General features: G+C 48.3%; 1 protein-coding gene across 1 annotated transcript; it reads right to left on the reverse strand.

Annotated features, from left to right (window-relative positions):
* Positions 1-3,092: 3,092 nt before the first annotated feature.
* On the reverse strand, positions 3,093-16,729 carry LOC116945790 (pyruvate dehydrogenase [acetyl-transferring]-phosphatase 1, mitochondrial-like; the record flags this gene model as incomplete). The annotated part of the gene is made up of 8 exons (XM_032960324.2): positions 3,093-4,711; positions 5,122-5,302; positions 8,077-8,307; positions 8,764-9,011; positions 11,178-11,549; positions 12,248-12,406; positions 14,159-14,218; positions 16,517-16,729. Coding segments are annotated over 8 exons (1,743 nt in total), but the record flags the coding sequence as incomplete, so codon positions are not given.
* Positions 16,730-18,321: the final 1,592 nt, after the last annotated feature.

Raw genomic sequence — 18,321 nt, forward strand, 5'->3', positions numbered from 1 at the left:
CATTCAAGTTTAATAAGAGCTCGAATTTCCCAGCCAACCAACAGAGTTATAATTAAGAACCGCCTTTGGAGAAATGCCCCCACCCCCTCCCCGTACTCACAGGGTGACACGAATTTTCATGAACATAACGACATACGCCTATTACACATGGCCACCTCTCCACCCAAGTGCTACATATGTGCACGATAAAACTTGGATCAATTCTCGACCCTTTCCAGACACACACACACGTGATGCTTGCCCGAGCCAGCATCCTACAAGAGCCGCTCCACACACTAGATTGCGCGCATTGCACATCCGTTAAAAAGCACCGAGAGCGTAGCTTTAGAGTCAGCATCCTGGATGTTGCCAGCACCCCCCCACCTCCCCCCATTAATTATACTTTCTCATACTTTCTCAATTAAGTCATGGCAATGATAAAGGCATCCCCATGTAGGCATTTGGGATGGCACCAGCCAAATAAGTGTTTTCCACAGTGGCCTAACTTCATTGAAACTGGAAAAAAGTGCTTCCACCGGGAACCCTCTCAGCACAACGACAGCTGGCGAGACACGACTACCTCGCTCGTGAAACAAAATCCACCTCGTTACACTTGGAAATCGTCACCGGTGTCTCGAGGTTTTTTTCCAGGAACGGCTCTGCCAAGTGTTCACAGTCAGGCGGGGCAATGCTGCTATGCGTGTCATCTCAATTGATGAATTGGCAGATAATTATTTCAGCAATGGGATGTTTGGCCAATACCAATTACATTGCATGTTTTTTTTGTTTACCTGTGGCAGAAAACCGTAAAACTCGGGAGGAAACCCATGCAGAACAGGGGGCGTACAAACTCCACACGGGAGGGCACCCAAGTTGGGAATCAAACTATGAACATTTATTTCCTGAGGTACGATTGTTACCATTGGGCCACCATGCCACCCGAATAAAAACGATTGTAAGAATTCCATGTTTATTGAAAAATTAAGTTTGAAACAATTGGCATTTTTGGCCAAAAACGAGAGATTCGCGTGTTGATTTTTTTGGGTGAAAATTTTTATTGTAAGTCCCAACTCTCCTTCAATATACTGTGCAGCATTCTCAAGCCATTGCATTGCTGACGCAGACCTTCCCAAACTCCACACGAAGATCTACCGCCGTAGAGAAACTCAACGGTTCCAAATACCATCCACAAAATCGTTGGGTGCACACAGTTCACTTTATTTTCCCTATTAAATGAAAACACAGAACATACACTGAGGGAAAAAAGTATTTGATCCCCTGCCGATTTTGTACGTTTGCCCACTGACAAAGAAATGATCAGTCTAAAATTTAATAGTAGGTTTATTTGAACAGTGAGAGACAGAATAACAACAAAAATCCAGAAAAACGCATGTCAAAAATGTTATAAATTGATTTGCATTTTAATGAGGGAAATAAGTATTTGACCCCCTCTCAATCAGAAAGATTTCTGGCTCCCAGGTGTCTTTTATACAGGTAACGAGCTGAGATTAGGAGCACACTCTTAAAGGGAGTGCTCCTAATCTCAGCTTGTTACCTGTATAAAAGACACCTGTCCACAGAAGAAATCAATCAGATTCCAAACTCTCCACCATGGCCAAGACCAAAGAGCTCTCCAAGGATGTCAGGGACAAGATTGTAGACCTACACAAGGCTGGAATGGGCTACAAGGCCATTGCCAAGCAGCTTGGTGAGGTGACAAGTTGGTGCGATTATTCGCAAATGGAAGAAACACAAAAGAACTGTCAATCTCCCTCGGCCTGGGGCTCCATGCAAGATCTCACCTCGTGGAGTTGCAATGATCATGATAACGGTGAGGAATCAGCCCAGAACTACACGGGAGGATCTTGTCAATGATCTCAAGGCAGCTGGGACCATAGTCACCAAGAAAACAATTGGTAACACACTACGCCGTGAAGGACTGAAATCCTGCAGCGCCCGCAAGGTCCCCCTGCTCAAGAAAGCACACAAATGTCCGTCTGAAGTTTGCCAATTAACATCTGAATGATTCAGAGGACAACTGGGTGAAAGTGTTGTGGTCAAATGAGACCAAAATGGAGCTCTTTGGCATCAACTCAACTCGCCGTGTTTGGAGGAGGAATGCTGCCTATGACCCCAAGAACACCATCCCCACCATCAAACATAGAGGTGGAAACATTATGCTTTGGGGGTGTTTTTCTGCTAAGGGGACAGGACAACTTCACCGCATCAAAGTGACGATGGACGGGGCCATGTACCGTCAAATCTTGGGTGAGAACCTCCTTCCCTCAGCCAGGGCATTGAAAATGGGTCGTGGATGGGTATTCCAGCATGAAAATGACCCAAAACACATGGCCAAGGCAACAAAGGAGTGGCTCAAGAAGAAGCACATTAAGGTCCTGGAGTGGCCTAGCCAGTCTCCAGACCTTAATCCAATAGAAATTTGTGGAGGGAGCTGAAGGTTCGAGTTACCAAACGTCAGCCTCGAAACCTTAATGTCTTGGAGAAGATCTGCAAAGAGGAGTGGGACAAAATCCCTCCTGAGATGTGTGCAAACCTGGTGGCCAACTACAAGAAACGTCTGACCTCTGTGATTGCCAACAAGGGTTTTGCCACCGAGTACTCAGTCATGTTTTGCAGAGGGGTCAAATACTTATTTCCCTCATTAAAATGCAAATCAATTTATAACATTTTTGACATGCGTTTTTCTGGATTTTTGTTGTTGTTATTGTCTCTCAATGTTCAAATAAACCTACCATTAAAATTATAGTCTGATCATTTATTTGTCAGTGGGCAAACGTACAAAATCAGCAGGGGATCAAATACTTTTTTCCCTCACTGTACTTGCACCTCTTACCTGCCTTTTCTAGTGCCTCTTGCTCTCATATTACATTTGCATTGTTTATTTCGCGTGTTCCGAATTACGACCATTAAATACCTCGTTTGTTCGCTGTACAATATTCCTTCAGTACTCTTGTAGTCATTTTCTGCACTATTGATGTTTTCATCTTTGATTTGTTGTTGCTGCTGTGCTCATGCACCACGGATCGCAATTATCCATGTAAAAATAAAGTTACTTTATAAAATGCAGAAAAAACGAGGATGCATCAGACAAGTAAACCAGTCCATCGTCATTTTATAAGCATCGCCAACCTTTACACAAATCCACATCCAAATGACAAAAATAAATATTAGAATTCAAACTGCCTTCATAGTAAAGTTTGTGCGGCCACTTTAAATATGAATAACCGCAGAACGCGACGTGGCGTGCATCCCGCTGCGTTGTATCTTCATTCAGACTGACGCTGTGCAAACATTTTCAAACGAAAGTCTGCAAACCCACTACCGAAAAACACGTGCTTAAAAAAGTTTAATTTGGATAAATCCCAGCAATTGTGACACTGTTGTGTGTTAAACGGCAGCGTTTCAGAAGTCGTCATTGCGATCCCCTTTTTGCTTTAAAGGTGCCACTTACGATACACAAAACTCGCTAAAATATCAAACACAAACTCCAAAACACCTCTAAAAAGCAAAGTGACGTTACAGACAGTTGCGCTCAGTGCAACATTTGTCGTTCATCGATAAACGTTCTTCGGGTCTGTGCGGCACGGGGGTTTAGTTTCCCTTAACGATGTGCACCGACGTTGGCCGTGCATGGTGGCAGTAGCAGTGCTGCCATCGCTGGGTCACCCATGGTTGCGCTTTGCACCACTACTACCAGCCGCCAGCTCCGCTCCTGTCTTTGTTCTGAAATGGTCAGTTACCCACTTGTGCAACCATCCAACGGAGTGTGCGTGTGCATCATCGCGGAAGACGCAGTAAAATAATAAATGGAGATTGTAGAGCCATACCTAGGCTGCGTATCCTGGGCTGTCAGACACAGTTTTGACGTTTTGTTCCCAAGATAAAAAGGTCTTCAAAAGTTACGGTCAGGCAACAGCATTGTCGTGCTGCAAGTCGTTTTATTGGTGCGCTGAAATGGGAGGGACTTCAGAGTGATGTCACTAAAGTGCTAAAATTACAATTGTGCGACTTCATTTCTCACAGATAAAATGTACAATGTGTATTATTTATGTTTCGTCTATAAATCAAAACACTGTACAGAAGCAGTGTGTGTATATATGTTGTTTATACAGAGGCTGTCGGTGATAGGCAGAGTAAAAAAGGCTCTTTAACCTGGACTTGGAACAGGGGCAGGAAGATGACAGCACGGACGGCTGGAGGAAGTGTCAGACTATAGGAGCAGCAGAATGCAGCTTCAAACTCGTGTCAGACAGCCCAGGACCAGTGGCACGAGTACAAATCCACAGTTCGAACGCTTTTTTTTATTTTGAGTCGCACCTGCGAGGTCACCGTTTGCCTCCATCTCTCGACCGCACCATCCCGCCCAGAGCGGCCGTGACCGCCTAACCGTCACTGGAACAGCCGAGGTGGCCGGCCCACAGAGGGACCCCACCTAAGCACGTCTCATCTGATCGTCGTCCTCGTCGTCATCCTCGGCCTCGTCGCGGGCGTGGTGGTGGTAGCGTGCGGCGGCGTGCGTGTCCATGCGGAGCACTGTGAGCGTGATGTCGTCACGGTGAAGGCGCGCCATGTCCTCGGGCAGTGCCAGCATGCGCGCCAGCCGGTCGGGCTCCACGCCACCCCACTCGCCACGCCCCACCGCGTGCCGCACCAGCAGCGTCGCCGGGTTGCGGTCCCAGCCGTCCGTGGGGGCCAGGGCGGCCTTACGGGCCTGTACATTTGTGGACCAGGTCAGGGGGAGAACGAAATGCTGGGTTCATGGACAATGAGAGTCACAAACGTGGGTGTCATGGAACACCGGGGTCAAGGAACACTGGGGTCACAACGGAGTCACAGCCAGCCAGCCATGTAGCATGCCCTCGTTTGAAAGGCCTGACGCACAAGTGGCAGGGTTTGTCACAGCACGGCCACATGCCTTGTATAGCTGAGACACATTATAATAATATCATCATCGTCGTAAAACAACTTTATTGATAACGAGGTCTTTTGCAAACGATATCTTCTTGCAGGCCACATCACACCACGGCGTATACTGCCACACGGACAAGACGATTTTGCGACATCGTAATCGCAGGCGTAACGACGGTACCCGTGCTGCGGTACGTGTGCACGCGTCAGTACCTGCAGCAGGGCAAGCATGTCGGCGAGCGTGAGGGGGCGTCCGCGTGGCAACGGCTGGAGCGCGGGGCGCGATGGTGCACGGTCCAGGTGCTCGCCCACGAGCCGCACCACCTCCTGGCGGTGCATCACCTCCCACAGGCCGTCCGTGGCCAGGACCACAAACTCGTCCTGCGGGCGCAGCCTGCTCACCGCCACGTCGCCACCAGGGGCGGCCGGTGGTGGGGGGGCAAGGTGACGGTAAGGTCGGGGTTGAGGTGGGATGAGGGAGAGGGTAGGAACAAGGTGACAGTGAGAATGAAGTGAAGGAGGGGTGAGGAGAAGACGTGGGGAAAATATAATCAAATTCTAATTTACTGGTGTATTGTGATCTAGACATAACCGTGGGGAGAGAACCATCTGAGGACCCAATCAAAACCATCACCTTGCCATACATAGCAGGGGTCACCAAAAATATTTCCAAAATCGTGAGCAAACACAAGATCCAGGTATGATTCAACACAATACATAAAATTCGTGATTTGATCCCTTCTGTGGAGGATGCGATCCCCGACATGCAATGCCCCGGTGTCTACAAACTAAGCTGTGTCTGCGGCAGCAGTTACATTGCGGAAACTAAGCGATATGTCTCGGACCGGGTCCGTGAACATAAGGCAGATCTGAAACACGGTAGGACCAATACCTCAGCCGTGGCTGATCATTATTTTAACGCTGTGGGCACACACGAAATTTATTTTGCCAAGACGAAGGTACTCTGCAAACCCACTGGCTATCAACAAAGATTCGTTCATGAAGCCATCGAGATATATAAACACGGACACAATTTCAACCGAGAAGATGGGTACAAACTGAGCAATCATTGGAAGGACGTTATTAACCAGTTTAGGTCATAACTGGCTGTGATGTTCCTATCCTACCTACCTATGTTAGCAGTTATTCTCGACTCTCTGAGTTGCATTCACTAACACAGCCACCGTTAGCTGGGTTAGTAAATGGCGGCTTGCTATTATTTTCCACCTCCATATGTCCACTGCACTGCCTTACATTGACATGCTAATCTCTCACAATACAATAGCCACCCCCCACAGCTCTGTAGTACCTCTCCCACATTGGCATCAGCTGCCCCGCCAATCTCTAAACCATCTGTAAACAGCTCATTGATTGGTGTAGACCTACTGCAGGTTACGGAGACCTCTCCTACATTAACATCAGCTGCCCCGCCCATCTCTAAACCTTTATAAACAGCCTGCCTCGGCAGATTTCCCCCTCTTTTTTTCACCTGAAGACGATTGCTTGTGTTGCGATTGAAACGTCGTGATATTGTATTATTTTTTCTATCTACGTGGCTTTACCGAAAGACCCAAAGAATATGAATTCCTGCAGTCACGAAAGTATTAACACAAGATCTAGACAGATTAACCACTCAACAACTGTATGTAATGATCAATTACTTTACGGAAAGACAGATACAAATTACCAATTATAAATGTAACTACATGTAATTTTTGGCGTGCGGTCATTGGTGATTGAGCTGAGAACCATCCATTCACTAAATGTGAGAACCCGGCTTGATCACCGGCAGTGGCTAAAACCTGTATTCGAACCCAAGATCTCAGTGGTGCTGGCTTAGCGCTCTGACCTCTGACCTCAAAGTCACCCAGCCACTGCCCAGAAATGCTCTTCTTGAAAATGGACAAATAGAGTGGATGAAGAAGTTAATTGTTATTAAAATTATTTTAGACTATGGGTATAGGGGAGATGACCTCTGGATTGCAAAGGTATTGCAATAAAAGAAAAATTATCGTAACTTTTCAAATGTCCATTTAAAAAACTGGTCATCGGGAAAACATTTAAAACATGTTATTCTGTATCTCTATCACCTCTCTGTTTATGAATTAAGATGGGCCATTGCACGAAATGTCAGCTATTATATATTTTTGTCAAGGACACACAGTGTTATTGATGAACATGTTGAGTCCAAAGAAATTAGTGTAAATGTTTTTAAACTAAATAAATATTTTGCGGTACAGCCCTTAATTAATCAATTTCAAGACAAACAACAATCAATTTAAGCATCGATTGTTGTTTTGTTACCATCCCCGTAGTATTTTTATATTTAGCTTCTGTACAGGTGACGACATGGCACCACGTGACCTGCTAACATACACTCATTTTATTACCAGGCTTTCGCTGCAGGATCCTGATTGCACATCTTTTTCTCCGTCTTTCCATGTTTGGGGGGGGGGGGTGGGAGGTTAGGGTCCATGAAGAAATCATGAAAATAACAGCTTCGTCACACCGATGATGAAGAAGCTGTTTTTGCGGCAAAAGACATCGACTGGGAATGGGCAGCACGCGTAATGAGGGCAGATGACGAGAGCTGAGAGACGAAACTAACAGCGGAGTGGAGACAAATAACAGAGTTCGGAGGTCACGTCTGGACAGGAGCAACTGGGGAATGAAAGGAGTGGCAATAAATAGGAGAGGGCCTTTGCCCAACAGTGGAAAGTTACAGACTAACAACAACAGCATCATTATTATCGCCATGGTGGTGAAATGTTAACTACCTCACCTGGTATGCAGCAAGTCATGGATTCGATCCCAACCCTGATGCCTGTATATTTGGAGTTTGCATGTCTCTTTTCCTTATGGTCGCATGGATTTTTCTCCCGAGTCCTCTGGTTTTTCCCTCCACATTTAGAAACGTGCGTTTAGAGTATTTGGCTGCTATATATTTCCACATGAGCCACTTCGTTGAGCTGTCATTTGTGACCAGGTTGCTTTTGAAAAAAAACTTTACAGCTCAGTGGGGCCTTTCCTGGTAAAATAAAAAGCGTTTTTAAAATAGTTTTTTGTTTGAAAGAGTCTCAAGACTCTTTTTCATGAGGGTCCTGCCAAGTCTTTAGAGGAAGGGGGATGGCGATCGCTTTACATGGACTTCCAACTGAGCTCGCTCACCTGTGGTGCGTGATCTCGGGCTTGGCGGTGAGGTACGGCGGCGTGTGGTAGTTGGGCGGGAAGAAATACTGGCGCCCGGCGTAGCCCGTCTCGTCCAGCACGCGCCGCTGAAGCTCCACGCTCCACTTGAACCTCACGTCGCCGAACGCGCGCGTCGGCATCAGCAGCCCGAGCAGCCGCCCCCCACGCACCACCGTCTTGCGCTCCTTCATGGGGTGCTCCGCACGCAGCCTGTGTATGAGCGGAGACGTGGAGCCGGGCACAACAACACTACGGATTTCACTGATCGTTCGTTGGGTATTTTCTTCTTCTTTATTTTGCCATTAAACAATAAACTCTCTTTATTTGATCAGGTAAGGCCCACTGAGCTATACAGCTATGTTTCAGAAGCGACCTGACCACAAATGATAGCTCAACGAAGTTGCTTATCATTCTGAAATTTATAGCAGCCAAATACTCTAAATGCACATTTCGAAATGTGGAGGGAAAAACCAGAGGACCGGAAGAAAAATCCACGCAACCACGGGCAGAGACACGCAATCTCCAAATATACAGCAGGCACCAGGGTCGGGATCGAACCCACAACCTCCTGTATACCAGGCGAGGTAGTTAACATCTCCTCGCCACCATGGAACCCCTTCATCATGCGCCCTTCCGGGCACCGTCAGCGCAAGGCCACCACCGCACCTGGCGACCTCTTTCTCGTTCTGCGCCGAGTGGTCGTTGGTGAGCGAGAGGGCGCTCCAGGAGCCGTCGGCGCGGCGCACGCCCAGCACGGCGCGGCTGTCACCCACATTGGCGACGTGGAGGTCAGGCCCGTGCACGTGCGCCACGCACGCCGTGCAGCCCGAGAAGGCCGTGCGCCGGGCTTTGCGTGCCAGCGACGGGTGCTCCCACGGCACCTGCGCCTCCAGCGAGATATCCGAGTCCAGTCTCTGTGCACAATCGGGGCGGCAGTGGTTAGATTCGGATTGAGCGTGCGCGAGTAAAACTAAACTCTTTGATTTCTGCAGCCATTATTCATTTATTTTTTTCATACGGCTGATGTGGATGCACAGGAACAACTGCAATTGAACATTCAGTCGGTCAAGCCAGACAACCACGTCAGGAGCAGCGGAGTGTATCTCTGTGATGTCTTTGTGGATCGGGAATTGCGTCGTTACATGTTGTATGGTCTGTTCTGGATAACCAGTCGCACACTACCGGAGAGTTTTTAATTTTCCATTTGTGCATCAGGTATCCACATCTGCCATGGTTTGTGCGGATGCAATTTAGGGTGGACCATGAGCTTGGTGGAAGATCAAAACCGGGGATCTTCTGCGATGTGTGAATCTGCCTCAGACCCAAGCAGGGCTAGGGGCGGCATTGCTAATTTTTTTAAATTAGCATCACGGTATGGGTTCTCCAGTGGAAAAAACAACCTGGCTCATCCTGAGCTCCGCCAGGCTAACTCAACACGGCCACTGGTGAGACTTGGTTATATAGTGGAAAATTAATAGTCTGTGTACCAATCACTGCAAGATTTGTGTTTTTTAAGGAAAGCCTTGAGGTGTCACCCCAGGTATACAGACGACTTTCAACAGCATTGAACATCAGGTACCACCAACCTCCACCACTCCCTGACATAATAATGCCCTCTATGTATCCAGGAAAGCCTCACTCAATCTTCCATCACCATAAACCATGATCAGTCCACTGCTAGATGAAGGCCTCCCCAAGCTTTCGCTATCTCTCACGATCCCGCAATGTCAGGATCCACCTGACGCCCGCACACATGCTCGGTCATTCTCTCCATCTCCTCAGTGTACATCCTCCAGGGCGCGTTTTCCTCCCTTGGCTTCCGCTCCACCATCAATGGCACGGATACTTGATAACGAATTTGCGTTGGGCAGTGATCTATTTCTAGAGCACAGCTCGTTAATGAGCATCTGTCTCGCTCCATCAGCCCAGCAATGATGCGGAAAGCGTGGAACGAGTCCAGCGGCACGCGTGTGCACGCCTGTTGTGCTCAGCTCGGGTCATTCTGGCAGAGAAAGGCAAACGGCTAATCCGACGGGACATGCTGCACGCACGTACATACACACGCGCACACACGTACCCAGTCATGCACACACCCCTTTCCTATTTTTAGTTTCAGCTTTGTAATAAGCTCTTATTTTGGAGCTGGAGAACACGTAAACCGCATTCTGTATTCCCGTTGCTTTTGGGCGACGGGCACGGGCTGGCATCCACGTTGTTGTTGGCACTGTCCCCGCCCACTGCGTAAACACAGGAGCTGAAGTGATATCACGGCGAGGGCGAGCGATAGCGACATATCATGCCTGTTGTCGCGCGATCGCAGATAAAGGAACGCTCGGCGTTCTTTCTTGTTGCCTTTCAATACGCTCGCCATTCCCCGAAACATGCACTGGAATATTAACCGTACAACGAAATTACACACACAGCTCGGCACTATCCAACAATAATAATAATGGGAAAAACAAGGTTCATGTCGACCGAGTGTAAAGAGGACCTTGCAGTGACATAAGTGAATGAGCCTGGCACTTGAATTAGTGGTGTTGCCAGGTCTAAGATGTTTCCAGTCAGTACCTGGTTTAGTGTGGTTGAGATATTGTTTTAGAGTGTTTTGAAGAGGTAGGCCCATGCAGTCGTCAGTACATAGGTTCACCACCACTCACCTAAACCAACCACTTTTGCAATCTGATCCAAAAATCTGTGTTGAATCATAACATTGGTCTTGAAAGCCTGCGTGTTAAATTAAATCAATTTTAACATATAGAGCAGCTGAATACGATCGCATCTCAAGAATGCCACACGGCCTTCTTGTACTTTTATTTCTAAGTGGAGAGACAGGCATAGGAAGGAAGCGTATTGTCCGCTTACTCATATCCGCTCTATCTCCCTGGCTTCTCTATGTAAGACTTATAAAGAAAGGACATTGTTCGAAGCATCACCTCATACAGATTTTTCCTTTTAAAGCCACCGTGTTATTGACGAACATGTCGAGCCTTGCGCTACGTTTCTTCTGACGTGTGGTCCGCATCTGGCCACCGGATGAATCCACAGCGCACTACACAGCACCGCGTCGCACCGCCGCAGACCTTGAACGCGGTGATGAGCGCGTCGCGCACTCCGAGGCCCTCCCCGTTGTCCAGGTCGATAAGCTCCTGCCAGAACGTGCGCAGGCTCTCGCTGTAGTGCGTCCTTGCCGTGCCTCCAGGTGCAGGGCCGTGCCAGCGCAGCAGTTCCGGCGGCGCCGGGAGGTACGCCAGGCCCTGGCCCTGCGCCTGACCCAGCTCGGAGCTCAGCAGGGCCCAGCCGCCCTCCTGCAGTGCGGCCTCGCGGGCCTCAGCGGCCGCCTCCAAGTTGAGCAGCGTGTGCTGGGGCAGCAGCGCCGACGCCACGTAGCCGAAGAGGCGCTCGCTCACCGCCTGCGCGCAAGTGGAGCCACCATGGCCGTCGAAGACGCCCACCTGCGTGGGTGCGGAGCGGTATTCGGGTTGAGAGATTAGAGGGGGTGGGAGAAGAAAAACTCGAGGGAGTGATGATGATGGTGGTGGTATTGGGTAAGAGATGATGATGAACAAGAGATGAAGATTATGTAGCATTGAAGTTGAAAAGATGATGCCAATGAGAGAGAGTTGATTGATGATGGAGTGATGAGGATGATAACATGAGGGGGATTGAGACCATGGTGTAGAATAGCTGATGATGATTGAAAGATAAGGACGATGATCAGGTACAGTTGAAGATGACGTAGTTTCCCGATGAGAGAGATAATGCAGTGAGAGTTATCTCAATGAGGAAGAGGCATTAGCTCAGTTATCATGGGAGGGCCTATGTGTTTGTGTACATGCATTCACTCATGCGTGTACACGCATCTGCATGCATGCTTGTGTGTGTGTGTGCATGTGTGTCTTTGTTATTTTTTGCACCGTAGTGTAGCGGTTCAATTGCTGCTCATGACCAAAAACACGGGTGCTTAAAAAATTTCACCTGGTGCTGTGTGTAAAGTTCAGACAACGGCAGCCAGGCGTAAATGTTGGCCACCTACCCCCGAGTGTGCTATGCTGGCCAACATAGGTGCTCACTAAAAGCACTTGCCCAAAGAGAGTGTTAAAGGCTACATGGGGGATCTTGGTCTTTGTGTGTGTGTGTATGGAGGCGCCACCAGAAGCCCTCCCGTGTGCAGGCAGGTGGCGGCGGTGCGCCGGTCCTCCACGGGGGTGTTCGCCGCTAGCTGGTTGCTGTGGAGGCTGAGCACAGTCCCCCCACGGAACTCCCGCTCCAGCTCACACTCAAACTCGTCCGTGCGCAGGATCCCGTCCACCTGCAGGCAAAGGAAGGAGCCACCGAGAGTGAGATGTAAGGGATGTGGTGGACTGACTTATAGACTCCACTGCCCTCATGGGACTTTTGGTGAAGAAAAATAAGATTTAAGTCTATGGCACTCTATTTAAGTCTATGGATTATATTAGTATATATATAGGTCTGTATACAAGTACAGTAAAACCTTGGATTGCAAGCATAATTCGTTCCGGAAACGTGTTTGTAATCCAAAGCACTCGTGTATCAAAGCGAATTTCCCCATAAGAAATAATGGAAACTCAGATGATTCGTTCCACAACCCAAAAATATTCATATAAAAATTATTAATACAAAATACCTTTTTATATTTTTATTATTTAAATGCAATATAAAGTAATCACATTTATTAATTAAATGTAATCGTGGCTGGTGTGAGGGAGACAGGAGAGAGGAGAGGAGGAGGGGCCATTGTTGCAGTACAGATACTAAAGAACACTCACCACACTTGGACACAAAATAAAAAAATGCTTTACGCACACACACGTGGTCACAACACTATAGTACTGTAGTAAACAGTATACACGTGGTCACAACACTATAGTACTGTAGTAAACAGTATACGCTCGCACGGATGTTGACTATTCGAGTGAGGCACGCGGACTGAGACCGAGCATGGGAGACGATTACCCACAATCTCGCAGCGAGAGAGAGAGAAGAACCATTGTCTCAGTTGTGATCACGTGACGCTCGGCAGACAAAGCGTATACGTACTGCTCGTATTGCAAAACCTCGCTCGTTTATCAAATTAATATTTATTTTAAAAATTTTCTCGTCTTGCAAAACACTCGCAGAACAAGTTACTCGCAATCCAAGGTTTTACTGTATATAGACCATGTAAGTGCATGTGAGTCTATGGATCTCAATGTAAGTCTATGGATCATATACATTTGTCAGAGTCTATGGGTCTTTATGTAATTCTAAGGTTCATGCATATATGTATGCTGAACTTATTTCGCACAGTACGTAGCCATAGAAGCGTATGCAGGTCTATTGGTCTCTATGTAATAAGTATGGTGGATGTCATCTTCTTTGGTTCTTTCGGTAAAGTCACGTAGAATGAGAATAAAATAATAAATTGATAAAATAAAATAACACAATAATATTCTCACGACGTTTCTGGAAATATGGTGGATGTGACAAGAGAATACACGCAGAATGTATATGTCTATGTTGAACTTCTTTCGCAATGTACGTAGCCAACCATGCTTATCAGAGGTACAGGGGAAGGACAACAAACTAAACACAAAAGGCAGTTCTAAAGAAATTAGTTTTCAAGAACAGAAGTATGTGGAGATAGAATATCTGAGCAGTCGATCCAATGCAATAATGGTTCTTCTAGCTGAGAAGACACCAACATTCAGTGGCACGACACTATTGGTGGAGACGTCACATAGTAGTGTCTTATCAAAGTGGTGAGATGTTAACTACCTCGGCTGGTATGCAGGTCGTGGGTTCGATCCCTACCCTGATGCCTGTATATTTGGAGTTTGCATGTTGTCCCCGTGGTCATGGATTTTTCTCCGGGACCTTCAGTTTTTCCCTCCACATTTAGAATCAACATGCTTTTAGAGTCTTTGTCTACTATAAATTTCCACACAATAAGCCACCTCGTTGAGCTATCATGTGGCCATGTCGCTTCTGAAAAAGAGCTATATAGCGCCGAGGGGCTTACCTGGTAAAACAAAATGAAAAGTTAATTTCAAGTTTAGTTTACCTGCTCTGGGTTTAGCGGCGGTGAAGCCTTGTGCTCCGCGGGCAGGGAGATGTAGCCTCTCTGGGCCGGACGACGCAGGGGGTCCCAGCGCGAGGAAGGAGGGGGACCGGCGACGGAGACACGGAGCGCAGAGGCGCCGTGCGCCCATCCGACCCGGAGAGACACGCAGAGAGCACTCGTCATGGCCGATCTGAATAACAACGATATTAATTAAAACGAATATCGGTTGTTATAGTAGCTACAAAATTAATGATGGCAATGATAAAACAAACCACGATAAAATACCGACATTTTTACAGCTAATTGTCAATCCACTCCTCTGATGAAGTCCTCCTGACGCCGTGTCAGACGTAGGGCGTGGTTTGACCATACTTCATGACGCTGGTCGGTATGGGCTGGTGAAGTAAAAAGTTGCCCAGTTTCAGTTCAGACATTGCTTGCCATATTGGGCAGGTTCTTGGTTCAAGCTCTGACCATTCCCTCTGGTCGTGCCCTTGTACAGATATAATTTCTACTAAGTACCAAACAGCACCTTGATTTTCCTATCCCTTGGCCTATTTCTCCAGCATCCATTCTCTTGAGAGAGCCTAGCAACAAGGCTTTCCCTGTGGCAACATGCTCGGCTCAGATTTTTTGGCAGTTCTTTGTCACTCTTACATCTCCGTCCAACTGATTTTCTCCCATTAGACATCGCACCCACATCTAAAAACATTACAGTCTTCTAAAGGCAGCATTTTTATATATAAAGTACATGTATCTCCGTTGAATTTAACACTAAGTGGGGTACAAACTAAATAATTATGTTAACAAATAGAAAGACAAACATTTCATAATGGTAACAACAATTCTAGTGATGGATAATGTGTTAAGGGTCAGGTATTGGGAGTCAGATGGGGGAGGTTGAATCCTAGGTGATGCGACTGGGTCAGGTGAGAGAAGGAACGTTTAAACTTTTAAAGAATTTGGCAAGCGCACCGATTAAGGCCGGCACAGCACACGAGGCTATGCTTGGCTAGCACCAAGCCCGGCTGCCTTTGTCTCCCCAGTGGCGATAGTTATACATCGCATCAGGTACTCAGTTAAGGCTAGGTCGACTTAGGGTATACCAAGGCCCCGGTTCAGATATTCGTCACCGCTGTTAGCTGTGGAGCAGGAATAGAACTCGAGTTGCTGGGTCCGTGGCGCAGTGCGCGAACTGCGACTGCACTTTGCGCTCTCCATCCTTGAGACCAAAGCAAACCCTCATCTACCCCTTCCCCATTACCACCACTACCAACCAACAAACCTCCACCGACCAGTTGAAGGCAGCTACAATAATCCCCTGTGGGCTGGTGTAACCAGGAGGTTCCTACCAGTATGAATACAGTGACACAGTCCCACCAACTTCCAGGCACCTGTGTGTGACCTTCATGTAGCCTCCTCAACCGCTTTACCACCATAACCACATCGCGGTTTCAACCCCTTATCAGTGCCCTACCTTATTACAGACCGATTCATACCTTATTGGTCACCCCGTGCCCCTTATAAATCTCAACGTTCATCCTACAAAGTCCTATCACAAGCGAGAATCACAAACAGACAACACACTTTTTTGCCTGTATTGAAACGGCTGTACGAACCTGAAAACTTAATTTTCCTGTACAAGAATGCGGGGTTAACTCTATGGGTTGACAGCTATGTATAAACCATCGTTAGCATCATCACCAGGTACACATCATCACAATCAGCATTCCCATCAAGATGAGCATCAATAGCAGCAACATTAACATCCTCATCGGATAGCAACAGTACAATCAGTATCACCATCACAACCAGCCATTCCATCATCATCAATAACATCACCATCAGCAGCAGCTTTATCATTGCGATGGATTGGTAAAAGATATGTACGTATATCTATTATAAGTTTGACCAAAATAATTATACACCATCAGCAGCGTCATGAAAAGCAGAAAGCGGCTGAATCAGCATAAGTAGAATCAATAGTAGCATCAGCAGTAAAAAAAAAACAGCAGCAGCTATTAGTAGCCAGAAATATAATCAGCAGTATAAGCATCGGCAGTGACAGATTAATCGGCAGTATAACTAAAATCTGCAGATGATCAGGATAATTAGCGGCAGTCTCAGACGGAGAAGTTAAGGTCGTGGCCTAGTTGTGCCGCACGCACGCGAAGCCTCCGCTCTTTCCTAGGTGCCTCCACCGGCACCCCTCACCCTGGGTCAGGGTCAGGTGTGGATGCTGGTATCCTCCTCTCGCACCGTCTCCGGCATCTCACAGACCCCCGCCGGGGACTCCCTAGCGCCGGGTGAGGCGAAACGCCGCGGTTCGACTCCCCGAGCCGGGTTCCCCGGACCCACCTGAGCGAGGGTTCGAGTCCCAGTTGGGTTGGGGACGGCAGCCAGCGTCACTCGCACCCGGCCATGGCTGCCGCCGTGTGGCGAGAGGGGGGTGAGGAGGTGACCCTGTGGTGAGGAGGTGACCCTGAGGTGAGGAATGTCAGTGAGGAGGTGACCCTGAGGTGAGGAGGTGACCCTGAGATAAGGAATGTGAGTGAGGAGGTGACCCTGAGGTGAGGAATGTCAGTGAGGCGGTGACCCCGAGGTGAGGAATGTCAGTGAGGAGGTGACCCTGAGGTGAGGAATGTCAGTGAGGAGGTGACCTTGAAGTGAGGAGGTGACCCTGAGGTGAGGGATGTCAGTGAGGAGGTGACCCTGTGGTGAGGAGGTGACCCTGAGGTGAGGAATGTCAGTGAGGAGGTGACCCTGAGGTGAGGAGGTGAGCCTGAGGTGAGGAGGTGACCCTGAGGTGAGGAATGTCAGTGAGGAGGTGACCTTGAGGTGAGGAATGTCAGTGAGGAGGTGACCTTGAGGAGGTGACCCTGAGGTGAGGAATGTCAGTGAGGAGGTGACCCTGTGGTGAGGAGGTGACCCTGAGGTGAGGAATGTCAGTGAGGAGGTGACCCTGAGGTGAGGAGGTGAGCCTGAGGTGAGGAGGTGACCCTGAGGTGAGGAATGTCAGTGAGGAGGTGACCTTGAAGTGAGGAATGTCAGTGAGGAGGTGACCCTGAGGTGAGGAATGTCACTGAGGAGGTGACCCTGAGGTGAGGAGGTGACCCTGAGGTGAGGAATGTCAGTGAGGAGGTGACCCTGAGGTGAGGAATGTCAGTGAGGAGGTGACCCTGAGGTGAGGAGGTGACCCTGAGGTGAGGAATGTCAGTGAGGAGGTGACCCTGAGGTGAGGAATGTCAGTGAGGAGGTGAGCCTGAGGTGAGGAGGTGATCCTGAGGTGAGGAATGTCAGTGAGGAGGTGACCCTGAGGTGAGGAGGTGACCCTGAGGTGAGGAATGTGAGTGAGGAGGTGACCCTGAGGTGAGGAGGTGACCCTGAAGTGAGGAATGTGAGTGAGGAGGTTGACCCCGAGGTCAGGAGGTGACCCTGAGGTGAGGAATGTCAGTGAGGAGGTGACCCTGACGTGAGGAATGTGAGTGAGGAGGTGACCCCGAGGTCAGGAGGTGACCCTGAGGTGAGGAATGTCAGTGAAGAGTTAACGCTGAGGTGAGGAATGTGAGTGAGGAGGTGACCCTGAGATAAGGAGGTGACCCTGAGATAAGGAATGTGAGTGATAAGGTGACCCTGAGGTGAAGAATGTGAGAAGGTGACGCTGAGGTGAGGAGGTGATCCTGAGATAAGAAATGTGAAGAGGTGATCCTGAGGTAAGGAATGCGAGGAGGTGACCCTCCTATACTATGTAAGTTTGTAGAGAGCTTCTTTCGCACCGTACGTAGCCAACCGTGCTAATCGGAGGTCCGGGGGAAGGACAACAAACGAAGCACAAAAATCAGTTCTAAAGAAATGAATTTTCAATGTAAATGATTTAAAGTTGCATAGCTCCAGTGGCTTCCTAATATTGGAAAGAAGAGCGTTCCAGACGGCCGCAGAAGCGCATCTGAAAGCACGGCGCGATGCAGTAACCGTCTATGTTCGATGGCTAGCAGCCAAAAGCCACTGCGAGGATGACCGGAATTCGTGTGGTGATGGTTTATGCTCCTTGCATAAACCATGGTGGGATCTTGCAGTACCCGTCACGACACGTGCCAACGAGTTTTATACACGGTGCAGCCTGGTAATGTTTGTTTGCCAGACGTCCCATAGAGTAGTGAGTT

Source organism: Petromyzon marinus, chromosome 25, assembly GCF_048934315.1.
Source record: "Petromyzon marinus isolate PM22_M1 ecotype Great Lakes invasive population chromosome 25, UKy_Petmar_22M1.pri1.0, whole genome shotgun sequence".
Lineage (NCBI taxonomy): Eukaryota > Metazoa > Chordata > Hyperoartia > Petromyzontiformes > Petromyzontidae > Petromyzon > Petromyzon marinus.